Source organism: Colobus angolensis, unplaced genomic scaffold, assembly GCF_000951035.1.
Source record: "Colobus angolensis palliatus isolate OR3802 unplaced genomic scaffold, Cang.pa_1.0 Scaffold39, whole genome shotgun sequence".
In the NCBI taxonomy this organism is placed as follows: domain Eukaryota; kingdom Metazoa; phylum Chordata; class Mammalia; order Primates; family Cercopithecidae; genus Colobus; species Colobus angolensis.
The window spans coordinates 2,628,618-2,649,820 of NW_012117265.1; the positions used below are offsets into that span (position 1 = coordinate 2,628,618).

A 21,203-nucleotide genomic window follows, 5' to 3' on the forward strand; every position below is an offset into this window, starting at 1 on the left:
CTGACCTCAGGTGATCCACCCGCCTCGGCCTCCCAAAGTGCTGAGATTACAGGCGTGAGCCACTGCACCTGGCCGATCATCTCTTTAAAAAAAGAAAGAAAGAAAGAAAGAAAGAAAGAAAATCTATGGGGATGACTCAGTCATCAGTTTTGTTTGTTTCAAGCCTCAAGGAATTGCTGTGTGCAGCCAATGTTGCCGCTCTGTGGTTTAGGTTCCAAAAACTGCATTTCATTATCTTATCCAATGTGAGCCTCTTTGCTTTCTGGGTGAACTTCTCTTGGAGCTCTGACCTGCTTGCAATTGTTGGTTATCAGAAGCTTCTGGAATGTTGGAGGGAATCCTCTGCATTTTAGAATGCAATCACCATGATTGGATGAATGGCTGATTGGATTAAAGGCTGCCTGGATTTGCTGTTCTGAGGCTAGTATAACCCCTGCTTTTCTTGGCTACCTAACACCTGACCCCCATCATACTCCCCTGCATTGAGAGAATGTCGTATCTGTTAAGGCTAAGTCTGCCTTTCCATAGAAGTTATAATTGACTGTTACTTTCCCAGCCCGCCCTGCCGCCAGGCTGCACAAGCTCAGGTTCTGCCATTCACAATTTGGATCAAAAGCCAGTGGTAAGGAGAAACAGGCCCTTGGGCTAGAAAACACTAGGGACAGGGGTTGGAGGCAGCTACAGCCACGCTACAGAGATTCATGAAAATAAGAACAGTTTATATCAAAACTGAAGCTACACTCAGGAAATTTATAGGTGGTTGCACATCTGGTGTCCAGACACAGTAATCCTTGTGTCATCAACTACAGTCTCTGTACTTAGTCATTGTGACAGAGGCTTCTTCACTGGGCTATGTCTGGGGTGGGCATTGGGGTACCATCACTGGCTGTGTTCTCTGCCCTTCCTGGATATCACGGTGCCACCCGACATTCTCTATTACACACTTTTCAAGCATAGACAAATGTACAGAGAATTGCATAGTTATCACCTTGTAACCAATGACCCGACTTCAACAATGATCAACAAGAGGCTTAATCCACCCACTTAAAAAATATATATTCTAATCCGGATGCAGTGGCTCACGCCTATAATTCCAGCACTTTGGGAGGCTGAGGCAGGTGGATCACCCGAGCCCAAGAATTGGAGACCATCCTGGGTAAGATGGCGAAAAGCCCGTCTGTACTAAAGATAAAAATTATACGGGTGCAGTGCTGCACACATGTAATCCCAGCTGCACCTCCACCTCTGGAGGCGATTGCACCACTGCACTCCAGCCTGGGAGAAAGAGCAAGATCCTGTCTCGAAAACACCAAAAATAAAATTATATACATACATATATACATATATAGAGAGGTCAATGTGTTCAGTAGGACAGGATAGTCAGGGCTGGGCTCACTGAGAAGGTGAGATTTGAGTTAAGGCCTGAAAGGAGGATGGAGGAGTCATGCCGAATCGGAGAGAGCATTCCAGGCCTTGGGAACGGTTAAGAGCAAAGGCCTGGAGGTGGGAATGTGTCTGGATTGTCAGCTGTGCAGCACGGATGTCAGTGTGGCTGGACGCGAGCAGATGAGGGTGTGGAGGTGACGGCACAAAATCGTAGGAAGCCTCGGGTTTTCCTCTGAGCTGGATGAGACAGTGGGCTTTGTCAGTCAGCGTGGAAGGGAGTGGGTTCTAACTATCACCAAGAGATAAACTGGGGATAGGGCGCAGCGGAGGCTTAGTGGCCCCTGTTGGGAGAGCTGGGGGCGCCGTGAACCTGCAGCTAGAGGCGGTGCTTGGTGTGCGACTTCAGCACGGTGGACAGCGCCATAGGCGTTGCCTGGAGACCAGGAAAGCGGCCGCTCAGGGGGCGGAGCCTGCGTAAACGTCCCATGAGAAGCGGCGCGCTCCACGCAGTGGCACACTCTGTGAGGGCGGGGCCAGCGAGTACGGCCAATTAGAAGAGTTTGTTGCCGGGCGTGGTGGCGCTTGCCCGTAATCCCAGCTACTCAGGAGGCTGAGGCGGGAGAATTGTTTGAACCAGGCAGTCGGAGGTTGCACTGAGTGAGCGGAGATGGCGCCACTGCACTCCCGCCTGGGCGACAGAGGGAGACTCCGTCTCCAGAAAAAAAGGTTGTTGGGGAGGGGGGAGGGATTGCATTGGGGAGTTATACCTGATATAAATGATGAATTGATGGGTGCTGACGAGTTGATGGGTGCAGCACACCAACATGGCACAAGTATACATATGTAACAAACCTGCACGTTATGCACATGTACCTTAGAACTTAAAGTATAATTAAAAAAAAAAAAAAGGTTGTTGACAACCCCAGGACGAAGAGAATTTATACACAGGGCGGGGACTGCGAAATCCCATCTGGAGTCGGAGCTTGTTAATTGCGCAAGGAAGGAAGGAAGGAAGGGGCGGTGGGCACCGGGAGCCTAGGGACCAGCGGGAAGTTTGGAAGCGGTGGTTTGTAGCGGCTGGGCCTGGGGCGGTTTCCGCGCTCTTCACAAGGAGGCTTGCGCAGCATCCCAGGTGCGTGACCGGGGCTGTCAGATCCCCAACCTTGCCTTCTCTGGGATCGCCCGCGACTGCTCAGGGGAGCCCCCAAATAGGGGACTATGTGGTTGGCCTTAGGGAGCGGGTGCTGAGGTCCTGGGTCCAGAATACGGACTTCTGAGCAAAGACTGAAGAATACAGAACATTTGGGAGAGGGGAGTTAGGGGTTTTGCTGAAATAAGGGTCCTTGGAGCCCTGAGTGTGGGTGGTCATTTCGGTAGCCTGGAGGATTTCTCCAGTTTATTCATCGGACGTGTGTGAACTGTCCTTCTGTGACATTGCCACCCACCTACTGCCCCCGTTGCCAAGCAAGATGACCTTAGGCGTCAGATCTTTTGAGAAGACAAACGCACTGGCCCAAGAGTTGGGAGTTCATGGGCTTCTTGGTTACTCCGTGGAGAGAATGATCGTCTCCCTGAGAGTGAGATGGGCCCCTTTTCTTTGACATACCGTTTTTAACCCTCGAGTCTGGGAGCTCTTCCCTTATCAAAACCAGTGTACTCGGCCGCAAAAATCACTGTAAACCTCAGCTCTGATGTTCCAGAACTCAAGCCTCTTGTAGTCTCCAGGGCCCCTATTCTCACCTCTCCCACACACCTACTCAGCTAAGCAACCAAAACAACTGTACTGAGGCGCAGTGGCTCACAACTGTTAATTCCAACACTGTGAGGCCGAAGAGAGGACGCTTTGAGGCAGGAATTGGACACCAACCTGAGATCCTGCCTCTATGAAGAAAAACAAACATTAGCCAGGCAGTGTGGCCTGTAGTCCTAGATACTCAGGATGAGTGAGCCATGATGGCACCACTGCACACCAGACCAAGACCCTGTCTAAAAAATACTGTTTCAGCTGGGCGCGGTGGCTCACGCCTGTAATTGCAGCACTTGGGGAGGCTGAGGCAGGCGAATCACAAGATCAGGAGTTCAAGACCAGCCTGGCCAACATGGTGAAACCCTGTCTCTACTAAAAATCCAAAAATTAGCCAAGTGTAGTCGCAGGTGCCTGTAATCTCACTCATCTACTCGGGAGGCTGTGGTTGAATAGCCTGAACCTGGGATACGGAGGTTGCAGTAAGCCGAGATCACTCCACTGCACTCCAGCCTGGGCAACACAGCCAGACTCCGTCTCAAAAAAAAAAGTTTCGTTGACCAGGCGCGGTGTGGCTCACGCCTGTAATTCCAGCACTTTGGGAGGCCGAGGAGGGTGGATCACGAGGTCAGGAGTAACAGAACAGCCTGGTCAGCATGGCGAAACCCCGTCTCTACTAAAAATACAAATTAGCCAGACATGGGATGGTGCACGCCTGTAATCCCAGCTACTGGGGAGGTCGACCCAGGACAATCACTTGAACCCAGGAAACCGGGGTTGCAGTGATCTGAGATCATGCCACCGCATTCCAGCCTGGGCGATAGGGCAAGGCTGTCTCAAAAAAAACCCCAAAAACAAAAATTAGCTGGGCATGATGGCACACACCTGTAGTTACTGCTTCTTGGGTGGCTGAGGCAGAATTGATTGAACCTGGGAAGCGGAGGTTGCAGTGAGCCGAGATCGCTCCACTGCACTCCAGCCTGGCGACAGACCAAGACTCTGTCTTAAAAAACAAAGCCTGGTGACAGAGCAAGACTGTATCTTAAAAAATAAATAGCTGGGTGTGGTGGCTCACACCTGTCATCCCAGCACTTTGGGAGGCCGAGGCAGGTGGATCACCTGAGGCTGGGAGTTCGAGACCCCGCCTAACATGGAGAAAACTTGTCTCTACTAAAAATACACTATTAGCCAGGGGTGGTGGCACATGCCTGTAATCCCAGCTACTCAGGAGGCTGAGGCAGGAGAATCGCTTGAATCCGGGAGACGGAGGTTGTGGTCAGCTGAGATCGCGCCATTGCACTCCAGCCTGGCCAACAAAATAAATAATATTCTTGGGAAGCCTGAAAGGGCCTGAGGTCTTCCCAGGTCAGAATCCATCCATGGCTCCCCACTGCCCTTAGAAAGCAAGCAAGAACTCCTGTGCCTGGCCCTCCACTTGGGGGCCCTCAAGATCCCACTGACCTCCAGCCTCATTTCCCAGCATTCCTTCATTTTGCATCCAAAATACTCTACCCACCTGACTTCAGCTTCTTAAAGCCCATCCTCATACCCCAGTTGAATTTTTGCTCAAGCTATTCCCTCTGCCTGGCCTCCCCTTCCCTTCCTAACACTCCTGGGTCCAACTCACCCATCCTTTCTCACCTGAGGGGAAACCCTTGACAGGCACTCCCTGTCCCACTGTGACACAGCCCTCTTTGTGCCTGGAAGAGCCATGTGGGTTGGGAGCAGGTTCACCACTGCGTTCCCAGCAACCAGCACCAGACTTGACATGTAATCACCACCCAATAATAAACAGGACAGCAGGGCACAGTGGCACCGCCTGTCACCCCAGCCACTATAGGGAAGCTGAGTTGCTTAAGGTCCGGGAGTTTGAGACTAGGCTGGGCAACCCACCTCTACAAGAAAAGTAGTCAGGTATGGAGGAACAGCCCTGTAGTCCCAGCTACTCCAGAGGCTGTGACAGGAGGATCGCTTGAGCTCTCAGGAGTTCAAGACTGGAGTGAGCTGTGATGATGCCACTGCACTTCAGCCTGGATGACAGAACAATATCCTCTTTTATTTTTATTTTTTTGAGATGGAGACTTGCTCTGTTGCCCAGGCTGGAGTCCAGTGGCATGATCTCGGCTCACTGCAGCTCTGCCTCCTGGGTTCACACCATTCTCCTGCCTCAGCCTCCTGAGTAGCTGGAACCACAGGTGCCCGCCACCACGTCCGGCTAATTTTTTTGAATTTTTTGTATTTTTAGTAGAGACGGGGTTTCACCACGTTAGCCAGAATGGTCTTGATCTCCTGACCTCGTGATCTGCCCACCCCGGCCTCCCAAAGTGCTGGGATTACAGGTCTATCCTCTCTTAAAAAAAAAATGAACGAACGCATGTTGAGTGAATGAAACAATGAACACATGAAGTCTCCATTTATTCTGGGATGGGTTAGAGTGAGCCTCTGAGCCTGCCATCAGGCTGGCTGGGTTGTTGCCCAACATTGTATCCAGCGGTCTCAGGCCCGTGCAGTGCACAGCCAGCATGGGGCTCACAGCTGCAGCTGGAATCCAGAAGCTGTCACCTCTGCTGCAAAGGCCAGGCCTAGGGGTCCGGGTACATGCAGTGAGTCCTTGGGGCAGGGCCAGCCCTACTGACTACATGAGCAAAGTTGGTGGTGAGACAAGGGGTGTATGTTTCCCCTGACAGTACAGAGGGCAACAAACAGGTGGGTGGCAACCCTCAGGGCTGACGGCATCCCTGCCCAGAGTGACAACCAGGGCCTACTGGCTCTACTAAATCCAGGGTGGTGGAAATCCTGGATGTGCCCCTTGTTATGGCTCAGAGGCCTCCTTTCATCATAGTTCATCAAGCCCCAATACTTCCTCCCTGGAATCAGTACCAATCCTCCGCCCCTCCCTCCAACTTCATCCCAGCCAACCACACACGTCCAATCGTGTAGTCTGTTGCCCTTCTTTCCCTCCTGGGGCATCCGGAGCCCTCTGGGCTGGTGTGCGCCCAGTTCCCACTCACGGACCTCCATGGCCCATCCACCAAGCACCCCATCCTATCAACTCATGTAGAACACTGTCCACCCAAAGCGTTGGGGTGTCTCATCACAAGCCAACTGCTGCCTAGCTCTTCCTGGGCCCATTTGTAGGCCCTCCTGCAGGTCAGCTTCCTGGGTTTGGAAGGCAACTGGCCCGGAAGGCCACTGTCAGTGCTCAAGGTGATAGCCACACCTTCCTGAACCCAGCGTCCTGTTGTAGCTGGGATACTGTCACAGGCAAGCGGCATGACGGCATCATCAGCACTGGTGAGGCCCCTGACCGGAGTGAGGGTTCCAAGGATGCTGTGCCTAGAGCTGTTCTCTCCAGACACATGCCTGCTGTGCAGCAGATCTGCAGCAGGGCGGGTGGATGGAATCTGTCCCTCGTGGTGGGTCTGCATTCAGAAACGACCGTGGTAGCAATCACCGAGTGGGAAACTGAAGGAGTCCTGTGTTGAGAATGCAGGTGCCTGCCTGGAGTTTGGAGATATTTGGCAGGTGGGGCCAGGAGGCGTCCCTCTCCATGGGTGTTACAGGCTGGTATTCTCTCCTCAAATACAAGGTCTGCTGATCTCACAGGAGTCTCTTCTTGTCCCAACCCCTTAATACGTCCAGGAGAGGAGACAGGACATAAACACATCCCATCAAAATTGGGGGTAGGACTCATCCATCCTCATCCCTCCACTGTGTGCACTGCTAGGATCGCAGGGTACTTCAGGTCCTCTTCTCCCACCCTTTCCTGGGAGGAACCACTTGGTATCTGGGACCTCCTCTGCTCTAACACAAATGAGAATTCCTCAAAAGTTTTCTAGCACACAACTTGTTCTTTCACCTCTCCAAGAAAGCAAATCTTCATCCTTTGAAAGCACACTTGATATTCTACATTAGCTGAATGATTCTGAGTCAAAAATGGTCCTCGCTTTTCCCAGTGGCCATGGTTACCCAAGCACAGGAGGCCAAGGCCTGGGGCTCAGGTCAGCAAAGCAGGATCTCTGTAGATGTGTGGTCCCAGGCTTGGCAAGTACAGTTCTTCCTGGATGGCCGACAGGAATCCTGGGGAAAGGCAATCCCAGCAATGCCCTGAAACCAGAGCTCCTCCTCCCTCCCCAGGCAAGGTGGAGCTAGAAGGGCTGCTCTAGCGTGGGGTCTCCACCTCCACACACCTGATATTTCGATAGGGCAGGTCCCCGCTGTGGGCCACTCTTCTGGGCAGCATAGTATGCTTGACAGCATCCTTGGCCTGTATCCACTAGATCCCAGAGCACCTGCTAGCTGTGACAACATCCTCCAAACATTGCAAAATTTCCCCTGGGAGGCAAGATTGCCTCAGATGGGAGAATCATGCTCTAGGGAAATCTGCTGGTGTGAGAACCCCAACTCCCCACTCTGCTGAGCCTCCAGATGGCGAGCAGGCTGCAGGCTCCAGCACAGACACGAAGCTCCCTCCAGCCACTGACGATCTGTATCTGTGGCTGGGGTTACCCAGGCCTCACCTGACCTTTCTTTTTCTAACTGGGTTACGTGTTCCACCACAGGCACGCCCCTACAGAGGACATCACTGGTGTACTTAGAACTACACCAAAATCAGGGAGCAGAAAAAGCCTGCCTGTTTTGTGATGGGTTCCCCAAGACCAGAATGGGCACTGTGAAGCCCCTCTGTGGACGGTGGGAGCCTGAAGCCTGGTGGGACACCGGGTCTACACAGCCCAGGAGACCAGCAACCAGCCTTCGCTGAGCATGAGTAAAACGTCTAGAAGGCCAGAACTGGACCCTCTCTAAGGACCAGGGAGCATCCTGCTGGCCCGCCCTGCTTTCCCCGAGCAGGGACAGAGCGGGGAAACCTGCTCATTGCGCTGCTGGTGGGTCAGACACCCAGGCCTAAGACGGGCGCAGTTTTGTTTTTCTTTATTTGTCTACATTCAGCTTAATTCAGATGTACTGCCTGAATGACCCAGACATAAAAAGAAACCCCCCACTCTTTCCCACTGGTTTTTAAAATAAAATCTTCACTTATAAAACTGAAACACTAAAGCATTAAAATACAGAAAGCTCGTTTAACTCACTTCACAAAAGCATTAACAAATGACGTATCCCTTCCGTAACTATTTAAAGACAAACTGAGTTACCACTAACACCAAGTGTGAATAGACAGAGGGATACTGAACTGCAAGAACTCAAAAAACTCTACCCAGACAAAGTTGTAATGGCAACTAACAAACCATTGAAGACACGGAGTCCCAAACACGGCTAAATATGGGTCACAGGACGGGCCACAGGGTGACCCGCTGCACCTCACGACACAGCAACGTGGACGGGGTGGGGGCGGGGGCCTGGAGGGCCAGCTGACATGTTAACTGTGATGCATAAAACTCGATCTTCTGATGGGGAGTAAGTGCAGAAGGTAGAAATCTCCGCCCCGCGGGGGCTTATCTGTACTGGTAGTTCATGCTGTGGTCTGCGTTTCTGCCATAGCCGCCTTGTGAGGACTGGTAGGAGCTGGGAGGGCCACTGTAGTTCTGGCCGGACCCCGGGGAGTTGTAGTTCGACTGTGAGTAGCCTCCTAGGAGAGAGAGTGGTGGGTTAGAGCCAAGGGGCCCAGCCAGCGGGGCTCAGGTTAGGCAGCCCACACCCAAGACTCGGCCAGGATGCAGGTGGGCAAGACTCGTGGCCTCCTATGCGGCTCTGCCTGCCTACCATACATGATTGGATAAGGCTGACACCAAGACTCCGAGAGGTGGGACCACTGTGACCCTTGTTTCTGGGGGAAACTACCTGAGCCCACGGCTGAGCTACTGGCCAGAACCAAGGGGAACAGCTGTTTGGCCTCAGTGTCACCCACATCCACACAGGTACCAGGGGTTAAGAGTGGGGACACTGCTGGCTCTCCGGCCGCTCCCGAAAGCCTTAGCAGCTACCAGTGCACCCAAGTGCGTACTCTCTTTCACAGGGCCCGCCTGCCACTGCAGCCCTGCCCACGCTGCCATCTGCTCCCACCAGGTCCACATCCCGCTTCACAGCAGGTGCCGGGCCCCCATGCTGTGCCACCAAGGGCTCCAGGCCCACCTTGTTTGCCTTGGTATGAGGAGCCGCCCCCAGAACCTCCGCCGTAGCCCCCGTGTGACCCTGGGTTGTAGGAAGCCCCGCCTGAGCCGTAGCTGTTCCCGCTGCTTCGGCCTCCACTACCACTGTAGTCTAGGGGAAAGAAGACAGGGTGGTTAAGGGGCCCCAGGAAACACACACCTGGGGCGGCCCAGGGGCCTTGTGGTGCGCCTCAGATGCGGCCAGCCCCTGGCCCAGACCCTGGGCCTCTAACTCTTCTCCCTGCCTGCTTCAATGTCACACATCACCCCAACAGGTAAGTGCCAGGAGCCAGCTGCAGCCCTGCAGGGTCACCTGGCCCTGGGCTGGGCTGGTCACCAAGCTCCAAAGCCCTGCTGTGGGGTGCCTTCTCAACTGCTCCTGCAGCCCAAACTTCCCAGCAGCAGCTGAGGAAGTGCACGAGACCCCAGCAGCTGCCTCTCCTCAGCCAGCAGCACCAGACAAAAGGCACCCCCTTCTGACCCACACACCCAGTGCAGCCTCTGTCAAGTCCCTGGCCTGCTGCTGAGAGCTGCTGGGTCCCAAGGACACACCTACTCAGCCCCACTGGGCCACTGGTGCAGCCTGGGCCTGCTGGGTCTGTGCATGAGGAAGCGGGAGAGGCGGTGGCGGAGAGATCAGGCTCTTGCAGGGGCTGGATGCAAAACTCTCTAGATCAAGTCCCAGGAAGTCACCTTGCAGCCTCACCCACAGCCAGGGCCTAGAGACAGAGGCCTCAGCTACCCCTGCCTTCAGAGAACACACCAGAGAAAGTGGCAGAGACGGCACCATGGGGCCCCACGCCCCATCTTCCTAGCACCCGCCCACAGCCAATACCACGTGTCCTCCTCCTAAGGCCCTTGGCCAGAGGTCTGGGCAGTGCCGAGCTTCCGCCACTCCGTGGGCTGCACTGCTGGGGCCTGGACCCTGGCCCAGCCAAGGAGTTCTGGAAGCCAACTCACTGAATTTGCTCTCGTAGTTGTAGTCGGATCCGCCCCCGCCCCCGGGAGAGTTGTAGGAGTTCGAGTAGGAGTAGCTGCCTTGTCCATGGTTATAGCCTTTCTGCTTGCCCTGCGGGGGGCCATAGTTGCTGTAGGGGTTCTGGTTGTAGGACTGCTGCTGGCCCTGGTGGGACTGGTAGCCCGAGCCGTAGGAGGGCTTCTGCTGGCCCCCGTGCGGCTGCTTCTTCCCAGCGTGTTTTGGGGGCACCGGTGAGTTGTAGTTGTCACCTTGGTAGTAGGAGCCATAGCCGGAGGAGCCACCACCGCCCCCGCCGCCACCGCCACCGGCATTCCCAGAATGCCCTCCGTTGCTGTAGAACTGACCTAAACAGGGAGGCAGTGGGTCAGGCGGAGGACGGGAAAGGGCAGGGGGAAGGGAGGGAAGGGCAGGAGGCAGCCATGGGTCCTGAAGGCTGACCCACAAGCCCAGGTCAGAGGCAGCAGAACAAGGAGGGAGAGGAGCAGTGGCTCCCATCCTTAGCGCAGCCATTCAGGCTGGCCCAGCCTTCAGCTCCACTCACCCAGCAGCTGATGACAACAATGGGGCTTTGCCAAGCAGCACGCGCCAGCAGCTTTTGCAGTGGATGTCAACATTACAATGAGATGGACTCCGAGCGCAGGACGACATTCACAGCTAGCTGACGGCTACCCAGAGATCCCCAATGGCGACAGGAAAAGCAAAGCCCCAGAGAAGCAGCGGCCACCCCCCTCCTCCCTGCTGTGCTGGAAACAGGCTCCACAGGCACAGGCCTGGAGGTCCCCAAGAGATACTGTTTAAAGTGGCCCCCGGACCGTCATCATCCTTAGACCAACTGGTCTGAGCTGGTTTGGTTCATGGAAGACAAATCGAGACTCAGTCAATGATGCAGGCACCTCCCTTGTGATACTTGTGCAAGCATGTGACTCAGGATGTGAGCAAGCCCCAGCCTGGCTGGTGGGGGAAGACTGGCCACGGCTGGGGCCAGGACAGCCACCACCAGGTGAGGCCTAGACCTACAGCCCTGATTGTCCCCAACGCCCCTTCCTTGTCCCCAGCACAGCTGCTGGGTGCACGTGGGACTGAGCAGCAGGGCTGAGAGCGTGCAGTGCAGCCACCGCATTCTCAGCTACAAGCTGAAAATGTAGCAGCGAGACCCCACTTCTGGTCAACTAGGTTTGTCAATACACAGCCCCACCAGAGGCCTGAGTGGAACAAAGGGGATGGCACTGGCTGAGGGAATGCTGCACCCCAAGCCTTGCAAGGGAGCCCCACAGAGGGGGTCTCCACAAACGGGCGTGGGAAGGCTGAGAGGGTGGGTGAGGCGGGAGGCCAGTTCATGGTGGTAGCTCTCCAGCCAAGCTGGGCAACGCCCAAGCGCTCAGCAGGTGCAGCTGAGTTCCTGGGCTCTCAGAGCGGGTCGGCTTGTGAATGCAGCCACCTTTGCCCAGTTAAGCTGCCCAGACCGCCAGGCCCAGGGTGGGTGGGACGGAAGGGGAGGCTCCCACACTGCCTGTCCTTCCTTCCCAGATGGAGGACACCAAGGGCCCACCGCCTCCTGGGTGGGGTAACTGGGAGTCCTCACATGCCTCCACCCACTGGAGATGTAGAACCCCACGCTGGTGTGGTGGGCTGCCTACACGCAATGTTGACAGAACTATCTGCAACCTTCGGTTTGTGTTCTTCAGGCAGGCCTCCTCCCTCGCCCCCCATCACAAAGCCAAGACACCAAGGGGGAGGACGTGTCCCACAATGCCAGAAAGCGAACATGCGGCAGCTCAGCGAGGAGACTGGGAGGATGGGATCTTCAGAACACCCCGACCAGGACCCAGGACCCACACCCCACAGCCCCACTGCCCCAGCTTCCCCAGTGTCCTGCACTGAGCACACCACCTCGCCCCGCCTGAAGCCGGGAATGAATGAAGACGCAAGGGCCGAGGGCTTGTTACTTTCACATGTATTGATTAAAAAAAAATAAAGGGGAGGGGGAGTTTTCAACGTCATTCAGGATAACTATTTTCCTGGTATAAAAAGACATTATTCTCAAACAATAACTTTCTAAAAAAAAATACATCATGCAATCAAAGTTTTAAAAAGTTTCACTGAATGTTTCAAACCTCTGGGAACAAATCACGTAGTAACCATTTTGACCAGTTTTTGCCTGAATAAACGCAAAATCTTGCAAGTCAACACAGACGCAGGCTTTGCTGCAAAAAATAACCACTGATCAGAGCCAAAACCAGTTTCCAAGGAGGACACCTGCCAGAAAACAGGGGCCTCAGTAAAGAGCCAGAATGACTCTGTGTTTGTAGACAGAAACTTCTATGCCTTTGGAGTCTGTAGCAGCTGCACACGCAGCACTACCTCTGCCCAAGGAAAAGCCAGCCCTTTACTGGAGAAGCAGGGAACATTACGGTTCTTTCTCCTTGATTAAAAGTCCCAATAAACTAAAAACAAAAAAATCCAGAATCCCATGCATCTGCAGCTGTAATTAAGACTTGCAAAATTTCACGTCATCTACCCCTTAAAGCCTGTCTGTTTCTTGCACTAATAATGGAAGCACAGTTTTGATACCTTTGAGAGTTCACTCTCTAGCTAAACCAGCCACAAAACATTGCATTCCCAAACAAGAACCCACCAGAGCATTACAAGAGGCGGGAGAAGCTAATTCAGCGCAATACACAATTCCCCACGTTCCCAACGTTTTCACATGCTCGTAATAAGAAAAAAGCCGGTTTCTCTGGATTCAGATGTGGTGAAATCGTTTTCATCACTGTCAAAGGCATCAACCAGATTTGGGAGTTTGTTAAAAGGTTAAAAATTCATACAAAACCTGCTGTAAATTAAGACAAAGGTAGATTAAAATGCGTCAATGTCTGTCTCTTTAAATAAAGTAATGCTTTCCATAAAAAGCAAAGGTGGGCTTTTGCCTTGATGCCGAACAACGCTGTCTCTAGAATTCTGTGCAATTCTGCACAAAAATACATTCTCTGAAAAAATTGTTTTCCACTTAGTGTGAACTTCAATAGGACCAAGTTCAAAGGCAAATCACGATAAAAACTGCCATTGTCTTAAATTCTGCAGGCTAAGAGTTTCAGACAAGCTGCGGTGAAAAGCCACGGTTGAGAAACCCAGTGAAGCACAGGGACACAGCACGGACACTTTGGGTTTTGGAGTTGGAGGAAATTGGAGTAAAAAGTTGATTTTGTGTGCAATACTTTTAGACGCTCTAGGAAGACCCAAAATCATGATAGCCGTAGCAGTCTGTGAAAAAGTCACCTACAAAAGGGGGAGACAGAGCAGAGAGAAGAAATTAGAATTCTTTTGAAAAAGGGCACAGAGCGCCACATTTGAAATTCATGTTTTAGATTTCTCTGCTCCTGTAACCCCCCAATGAAGGCTCCTTCTCAAGACAAGAGCTGTGCACTGGCCGGAAAAGCGTATTCATAAGATTGGTGCTTCGCATGGCTTAAAGCAGAGAAATTTAAAATTCTAACTTTTAAGGAACTTTGCAGTTACACGAGTTTGTGTGTTAACACAATCAATCCCACTGCGGGGCTGGGGGGGGTCGAGGGCCATATGACCTATTCACCGCAAAAAGGTGTGTGCCCCTTCTACAGCCTCCTCGAGGCTGCTCTGGCCACCCTTTGCTAACTCAGGCCCAGAAGCTACACTGCGGCTGCTTCCCAGGTCAGACAGAGAGAAACATACTTACTGTAGCCTGCTGTCGCCGAGTTGCCTCCGTACCCGTAGCTTCCATACCCAGCGCCTGGAAGGGGAAAGAAGGTTACCGGGGACCAGCAGTGTCTCAGGCCCACCCCAGGAGCCCTGCACACTTGTTCCCAGAGCATGCACATGGGGAAGATGGGGACAGCGCAGTACGAGGGCCCTTACCAGCATTCATGTAGCCTCCGTGGTTGGCACCACCAAATCCTCGCCCGCGCCCTCGTCCCCGGATGTTCCCGCCTCTTCCCCGCCCTCGAAGATTGGGGGGTGGGGGCACTTCATTGTGCATGGGGCCTCCCATGCCGAAGCCAGGGTTATGTGGCTAGAAAAAAACACAGGGAAGTGACATTCCCTTTGTGCTCACATTGCAGGAGAACCCATGCCTGAGCCAGGAGGTTCAACGGCCACTGCTCACCTTAGCAGCAAATTTCGGTCCCCCTCTGACGGGTACTGGGGCTCTCTTCTTTTTGTTGGCATCAAGGGCGAGAGGGGTGTCAGGGAAAAGCTTTTCTAGGGCAGCAAGGGCAGCGTAGGCCTTCGCCACCTTTTTGTTGGAACCAGCACCTTGGAACTTCTGTCCATCCACTTCAACCTGGAAAGTGCAGACAGAGGTGACCCAGTGCCTCCCTCTAGGGGCAGGGGGACCCCAGGCCTCCCTATGGGATTGCCCCAGCAGGCAGCTCCAGGCCGCGCACCTCCATGACGAAGCGCTTGTCGTGGCTGCCACCGGTCTCGGAGATGAGCTCGTACTTGAGCCCCCGCCTTTTCTCGTTCAGCTCCATGACTGGGTTCTTGCCGTGCTTTGTCAGGATTGGCCCCTGCTGTTTTACGTTCTCAGGGAAAATAGAAAAGACGACCGACAAACTCAGCTATGGGCTTTCCAGCCACAGAGGAGGAGTAGCAGGACTGAGGCGGGGCCTCTGCTCCTCATACACTGCCAGTCCTTGCCAGACAGTCTCCACTGACTCTAGTGAAGGCCTTCCAGCAATGTGGCCCTTCCCTGTGCCTCCCCTCTGAACAGCATGTTCTCAACCCAGGGCCACCCCAATGTAGCCTAGGATGCTGAGACAACATTCACAAGGCCCTCCCCGACACAGCTTGTAGGGCAGCACCCAGCTTCCTATGTGGGCTTCTGGCCTAAAAGGTCAGCTTTTTGGGGCAAATTAACAAGGAAGAGTAACCACCTCACTGACAAGACACATGGCTGCCTGCTCTGTCCTGGCCGTCACTCCCAGCACCCACCATGTGCTCACCTCGGCAGTGGCATCTGAGGGAAAGGCCGCACTAGGGGTTGAGACAGCTTCTACCACTGGGGCGGGGGCCACCACTGCTGGCTTCGCCTCAGTCTCCTCAGCCGAGTCTTCCCCTTTGCTAGAATCCCTGCCTTCAGCACCCGTCGGCAAGCCCATGTCCTGTAACACCTGCAGAGGTAGCAAGACCCCCAAGGTCCCAGGGAAGCAGGGCTCAGCCCGGGAGCCATGCATGCAGGGCCTCCCCATGGCCTACAGGCACCCACCCAGAAAGCCATCTGGAGGAGGGCTGTTTCCTTTCAGCTTCTGCTCCCAGGAGGCCCTAATGTCCAACCATGTTTGGGGACCCCTCTGCCTGCCAGCCACAGTGGGAAGGCGTTCTTGGCACATGTGACCTGCAAATAGCCGCCATCTAACTATATGTGTTTTTAGGATCTACATGCCCTCCCTGAGAGACAATGGCTCATATGGGGCCCAAAACAAAGATCATGGTTCTGCTATTAGAAGACAGTGACGCTGGCCACACTTACCTTAACGGCCACATGCAGCTTGGCCGTCTTTTTGGAGGGCCCAGAGGCCTCGAATGAATTGCCATCAACCTCCACAGACATGGTAAAGATGGGGGCATGGACGGGCCCAGTCTGGGACACCAGCTTGTACTGCAGCCCTGGCTTCAGCTGGTTCAGCCGCATCAGGGCATTCATAGCTTGGGGGGGCTCTGCCTTCTCCTCTACAGAGAGAACACCAAGGTGGCTCTGAATCAGCACGATGGCAGGTCTCCACGAGAGCTCTGCCAATCCTAACCCCCGGGCCTGCCTCTGTGGCGTAACACAGTGGGTGGGGCAGCCACACAAACTGAACCCAGCTTGCACCTCTCCTGTGGCCTCCAGCTGTGGCACCATCATCCTACTCATCTTCTACATCCCCAATCATGCCTCATCATTGTTAAAGGACTCAAAAATCACAAGTAAGAAAAATGAAACAAAAGCAAGCGCTCCCTATAGCTTCAGGGTGAGCCTGCATAGGACCAGATGGATAAAGCAGCAGCATGAGGGCATGTCTGCACCTTCCTGCTTTTTTATCTATTTAGTTTTTAAAATCTTTCAACACTGAATTTAAGCAAGGTCTCGCTCTGTTGCCCAGGCTGGAGTACAGTTGCTCACTGCAACCTCCGCCTCCCAGGCTCAAGTCATCCTCCCATCTCAGCCTCCCAAGTAGCTGGCACTACAGGTGTGCCACCACACCCAGCTAATTTTTGTGTTTTTTGTAGAGACGAGGTTTCGCCATGTTGCCCAGGCTAGTCTCAACCTCCTGAGCTCAAGCGATTCTCCCGCCTCGGCCTCCCACAGTGCTGGGATTACAGGCGTGAGCCACCGCGCCCGGCCTGTACCTTTCTTCTGAATCTTCTTCTTCTTTTTGCTGGGAGACTTCTCTTCCCCGTCCTCCTCCATTGGGCGTTTCATGGGCGTAATGGCGTAAGTGGTGCTGGGTGGGATCTGAACTGCAAGGAGAGAGCAGGTCATGGCTGAGAGATGCAGATGGCCACTCTTCCTGGAGCCCCAGCCATCAGGCAACCGCTGTGGGCTTACCGGTGTAGTCCACTGGGTTTTCATTCTTTGGTTTCTTGGGCATCTTGGAAGGCAGAGGGTCCATGCCCAGGACTTTATGGAGCTGGCCGAAGGCAGCGAGTCGCAGTGCGTGCTGGAGAAGGGGAAGAGGCTCTGACTCAGCTGCCCTGTGCTCCCAGTCATGGAGTGTGTGCTCACTACTGCCTTCTGAGGAGGGGCAGAGCTGAAGGGCTGCTAATGGTCTCCTCTACGACAGCAAGGGGTCCCCCACCAGCCAGGGGAGAGCCTGACTGCTCAAGTCCAGCCTTGCTGTGGGGGAAGGCCAGCCTGTGACCACCCCCCTTCCAGAGGAATACAGGAGACCCCAACCTGGGGACTGGTTGCCACACGGAGCCATGTGGTAGCCTGCAGGGGAAGGTCCCCCGGTGCAGTCCGCACAGCAAACACATCTCCCAGCACCACTCAGTGTCCGAAAATGGCACTTGAGCAAGCCAAGGGAGGGGGCAGACGACAACCAGGCATGGCACCAGGGGAAAGAAGCAGCCCAGATTGGGGCGCCCTGTATCAGACACGATCCCTTTGCCTTCAGTCCCCGACCTGAGCCTACGAGTCCAGGGGCTACCCTGGGAATACCCAGTAATGGAACTGGAAGCCAGTGATTACAGACTGGGTCAGGGCGCACGGTGGCAATGGCGATGACTATACCTGCGCACTCTGTGTGATATCTTCCCGTTGCTGTCTGTCTAGATGCCCAATAGCATCAGTGGCTTCTTTTTCACAAGGGTCATAAATGCCAGAACCATCTGAAGGCAGGAAACAAGGAAGATATGCAGAGGATTATCTTTTAGCATCTCTGAAGAGGTGTGCTGGCTGAGGGAACTAGGTGTGTTACCCCCCGCGCCCCATCCACACCCAGCTCTGGAAAACATGCCTAGCTCGGTGACCCACTCGGCGTCCAGCCCTTGACAGAAATAATTCACAAGTGTCTCAGAGCAAGAAAGTCACGTGGGAGTGGGTCACCACTGCCCCGGATCCGCCCTCTGAATGACGGCTGCGGACCCGGTCAGGGCTGGATATGATGGTGCCAGAGGGTAGTCACATGCTTCAGCTCTAGGGAGTGGACACGGGGCTGCTGCTGTCCTAACCCAGTCAGTGTACCCGCCAAGAGGCGGCCTGGAACCCTGTCCTTTCCCTGCAACCTGCAAAGCACAAGGCCCCAACCTGGCATCACGATGCCCGACGCCAGGCACTCCAGCACTCTTCGCAGGGCCTCGCCAGCACCCATCGGTCTGTTGGCCGTGCCAATGGATTTCTCACACAGGAGCTCGAGAGGCTGAAAGGGAAGAGGGACAGTGAGCCAAGAGCCTAGAGGATGAGGCCGGCCGCCACTAAGGAGCTGTCACTAGATGAGTGGGTCAGGGCACACGTGGGACTCATAGCCATCCAGACAGGTAAAGTCAAAGCCTCATGGCTAAGCCTGAGCCAGGGCACCTAGGACAGGGAGGACCAGACATGGCATCCTGCAGGCTGTGTGAGTTCAGAGACCAAGCTGGGGTTATAATGTAGTATCTCACACTTAAAATCTAACCATTTATTTACAAATATAAAAACCACCCCAACTGTGGGCTGAAAAAAAAAGCGACAGCTGGTAAGAACTGGTCCTGCGTGAGAGCATCTGCAAACCTTCCCAGAGGGATCATTCCCACCTCCTGGCCAGCCTCCTCCTGGGATTGAGCCATGCGACCCCTGCAAAGAGCCCTGACCCACACTGTCCCAACCCAACCCCAGGTGTGGCAAGCAGGAGCAGCTCCACAGGCAGCTCTGGAGAGTACACACCAGCCACATGTCAAGGGGCCACTATGGCCCCGTGATCATCAAGTGTTCCTGGGATATCCTAGAGACTCTGCACACACCATCCCCTGGTAGCCATAGCAACATGCCTTACCCAGCCTCGGAGGGGACCCCAGGTGGGCACGCGAGTGCACAGGTCCCTCAGGACCCGGATCACAATGACACAGGACTTCAGTCCGTTGGCTCGAGCCTAGGGGAACAAAACACAGGCTCTTCAGTCTGAGGCACCGCCCAGGGCACAGGTCGACATGAACAACACAAGTGTCACGGTGCTGCTTTGCCAAGGGTAAACAGTCAACGATGGAGACCACCAAGGGTGTGGTCAGCTGCAATCTCACTACGTGTACAAGAAAGTGTTACTCTTAACACAAAGCAGCAGCAGCAGCCCACCAACTCAGTCTCAGCCTCTTTTGGGGTCGAATTTGTTGAGGTGCACTCCTTTAGGACCTGCGGAACCGCAGGTGCTAAGCTCGGCACGGCTATCGTCAATGTTAAGGAATCTTTATGGTGACAGTTAGCCAAGTTAAAACTTAGGAATTCTCTACCAAAAGACAAAGAGAAGAACAAAATGCAAACCTGGAACCACTTGGCGTGTCGGAGGGACGCCAAGGCAGCAAGGCATTTCTGCCTGTCCAGAACGTCCGGGGGGTCGTTGACTGATAGCGTTTCTATTCATGGATGGAATAAGAAGACAAGGCACAGTTTGACCAAGGGGTTTCTGTCAGGTGGAAAGGGGATGTGGCAGCTTTCTAAAGGGCAGCTGAGTTTCCCAGAAGCTGAATTCATCTCCACCCTGGACCAGGGAAGGAGAAACTAGAGCACATTGAACTCTGCCCTGTGAGGAAATTGTAAAAATTGGAGGCCCCATCCAAAAAAAAAAAAGAAAAAGAAAAAAGAAAGAAAAAGAAAAAATAAAACAAACATAAAAACAAAAGTGGGGAGTTATTCTAAAAGGAATAATCTCATGAGGGAGGGGAGAGATAGGTGGAGCCTATCTTCTAATCCTCTTCCCTTGCCTCCTCCCCATGTTCTCCCAATAAATTAGCTATGCTAAAATGTTCAATAGGAAAAAAATTAAAAAGGCCGGGGGAGAGGAAAGGAACTCCCTCTCTGCATCCCACAACAGCCATCCCAAGGCATATGCGGCAAAGGGGACCAACTCCGCCCACCAGGCGGGACTGCCCTAGCCCCAGCCCTTGACAGAGAGAGTCCTGTTGGTCAAAGGTCCAGCGTCCCTACGTTGATCAACTAGAAGGGCTTTGGTAGTCGGAATCAGCTATGAGAACCAAAGGTAAACAGCAACAAGGGCGCTATGCCAGCCTATGCTGCGGCCAAGCCAAGCGTCGGTCTTCTCTGCCATCTGCACGCCAGGGGTTTGGATAAGGCCTGAAGACAGGCACACGAGGGGCGGGCCATGGACTGTGAGCACATTATTAGTGAGAGGTCCAATGAGGTAGTCTGAAAAATTGGACAACTGTTTAAACTTTATCCAAAACTCTGTATCAGCTCTTTGTGCTTCTGTCACTTTAGATGATAAGAGCCACGGCAAAGGACAAATGAAGAGGCCCTCAGCTCAGCTGCAGCACAGGCTGTTGGTAAACTCCAACGTGGTGCTCATGCAGAAACCGTCTGGTTGTCTCATCTTTAAAACCACAGAATCACCAGGGACACACTTCTCCACAGCCAGAGAATGGCTCCACGGAAAAGCAACTTCCACATTCATGTTTGAGAATGTTCAAGGATGAAGTTGAAGGAAAATGGTGCAGTCCCCTACGAAAAGTGCTACTCACTTTTAGTGTGACTGTTTTGTCAAACTCCCAAGTACTCAAAGCCAACGGGAGATGTGATCTCAGAGTAAAGGTGGTCAATCTACAAGGTAGCCTTTTACCAAAGCAGTCTAAAACTGAATAGCACATTTGAATAGTGAGGGAACACCACGTTTTCAAAGCCCTGCCGGCCTGTCTCGGCCTCCCTACCTCCAGCTAATACTTTCTCCATTTCTTCTCTGACAACAGGGGATGTCAGGTGGATGGTCAGGGACAATGGAGGCTCTTTTGTGTTTTTTATCACAATCGCAGCATCATCGACAGATTGCAGTATTTCATACTTGTCTTCTGTTACAGCCTAAAAAACAAAATGCAACTTTCAAAACACTTTCTCCTCAAAGCAATCAACAATTTTATCTGGCTCCACCTATTCCTGCAGCAGAAAGGCCAACTTCTTGGGTATGATGTCCCAGAAGTGACTTCACCTGGGGTGTCAGGATCTCTCTAACTGTCTAGGTTTTGGGCCATGTTTTGGGTACTAGAGAGAGGGGGTAACTAGTGAAAGAAGCAATTTCAAAAAGGGGCTTAAAAATGCAATGGTAAGGCCAGGCACGGTGGCTCATGCCAGTAATCCCAGCAATTTGGGAGACCGAGGTGGACAGATCACGAGGTCAGGAGATCGAGATCATCCTGGCTAACCCAGTGAAACTCCGTCTCTACCAAAAATACAAAAAACTAGCTAGGTGTGGTGGCGGGCGCCTGTAGTCTCAGCTGCTCAGGAGGCTGAGGCAGGAGAATGGCGTGAACCCGGGAGGCGGAGCTTGCAGTG

General features: G+C 53.6%; 1 protein-coding gene and 1 pseudogene across 3 annotated transcripts in view; both read right to left on the minus strand.

The window, feature by feature from the left end:
• Positions 1 to 6,282: 6,282 nt before the first annotated feature.
• On the minus strand, positions 6,283 to 7,000 carry LOC105520858 (annotated as a pseudogene). Its single transcript, XR_001003190.1, has one exon. The product of XR_001003190.1 is annotated as an uncharacterized LOC105520858 (transcript).
• Positions 7,001 to 8,046: 1,046 nt separating this feature from the next.
• The window catches only part of ILF3 (interleukin enhancer binding factor 3, 90kDa), a 19,578-nt gene continuing 6,421 nt past the window's right edge, over positions 8,047 to 21,203 (minus strand). The window contains exons 4-19 of one of the 2 annotated variants that reach the window (XM_011954836.1): positions 20,585 to 20,732; positions 19,185 to 19,276; positions 18,703 to 18,798; positions 17,979 to 18,090; positions 17,463 to 17,560; positions 16,779 to 16,890; positions 16,580 to 16,690; positions 15,720 to 15,919; positions 15,193 to 15,360; positions 14,635 to 14,772; positions 14,355 to 14,531; positions 14,108 to 14,261; positions 13,929 to 13,982; positions 10,198 to 10,560; positions 9,221 to 9,349; positions 8,047 to 8,717 (exon numbers count right to left, since the gene is read on the minus strand). In XM_011954836.1, coding sequence (XP_011810226.1) covers positions 8,584 to 8,717; positions 9,221 to 9,349; positions 10,198 to 10,560; positions 13,929 to 13,982; positions 14,108 to 14,261; positions 14,355 to 14,531; positions 14,635 to 14,772; positions 15,193 to 15,360; positions 15,720 to 15,919; positions 16,580 to 16,690; positions 16,779 to 16,890; positions 17,463 to 17,560; positions 17,979 to 18,090; positions 18,703 to 18,798; positions 19,185 to 19,276; positions 20,585 to 20,732 — 2,286 coding nt within the window. In that variant the 3' untranslated portion in view covers positions 8,047 to 8,583. Of the gene's footprint in view, positions 8,718 to 9,220; positions 9,350 to 10,197; positions 10,561 to 12,153; positions 13,493 to 13,928; positions 13,983 to 14,107; positions 14,262 to 14,354; positions 14,532 to 14,634; positions 14,773 to 15,192; positions 15,361 to 15,719; positions 15,920 to 16,579; positions 16,691 to 16,778; positions 16,891 to 17,462; positions 17,561 to 17,978; positions 18,091 to 18,702; positions 18,799 to 19,184; positions 19,277 to 20,584; positions 20,733 to 21,203 lie in introns of those variants that run through there. The other variant, XM_011954837.1, reaches the window with a different exon arrangement.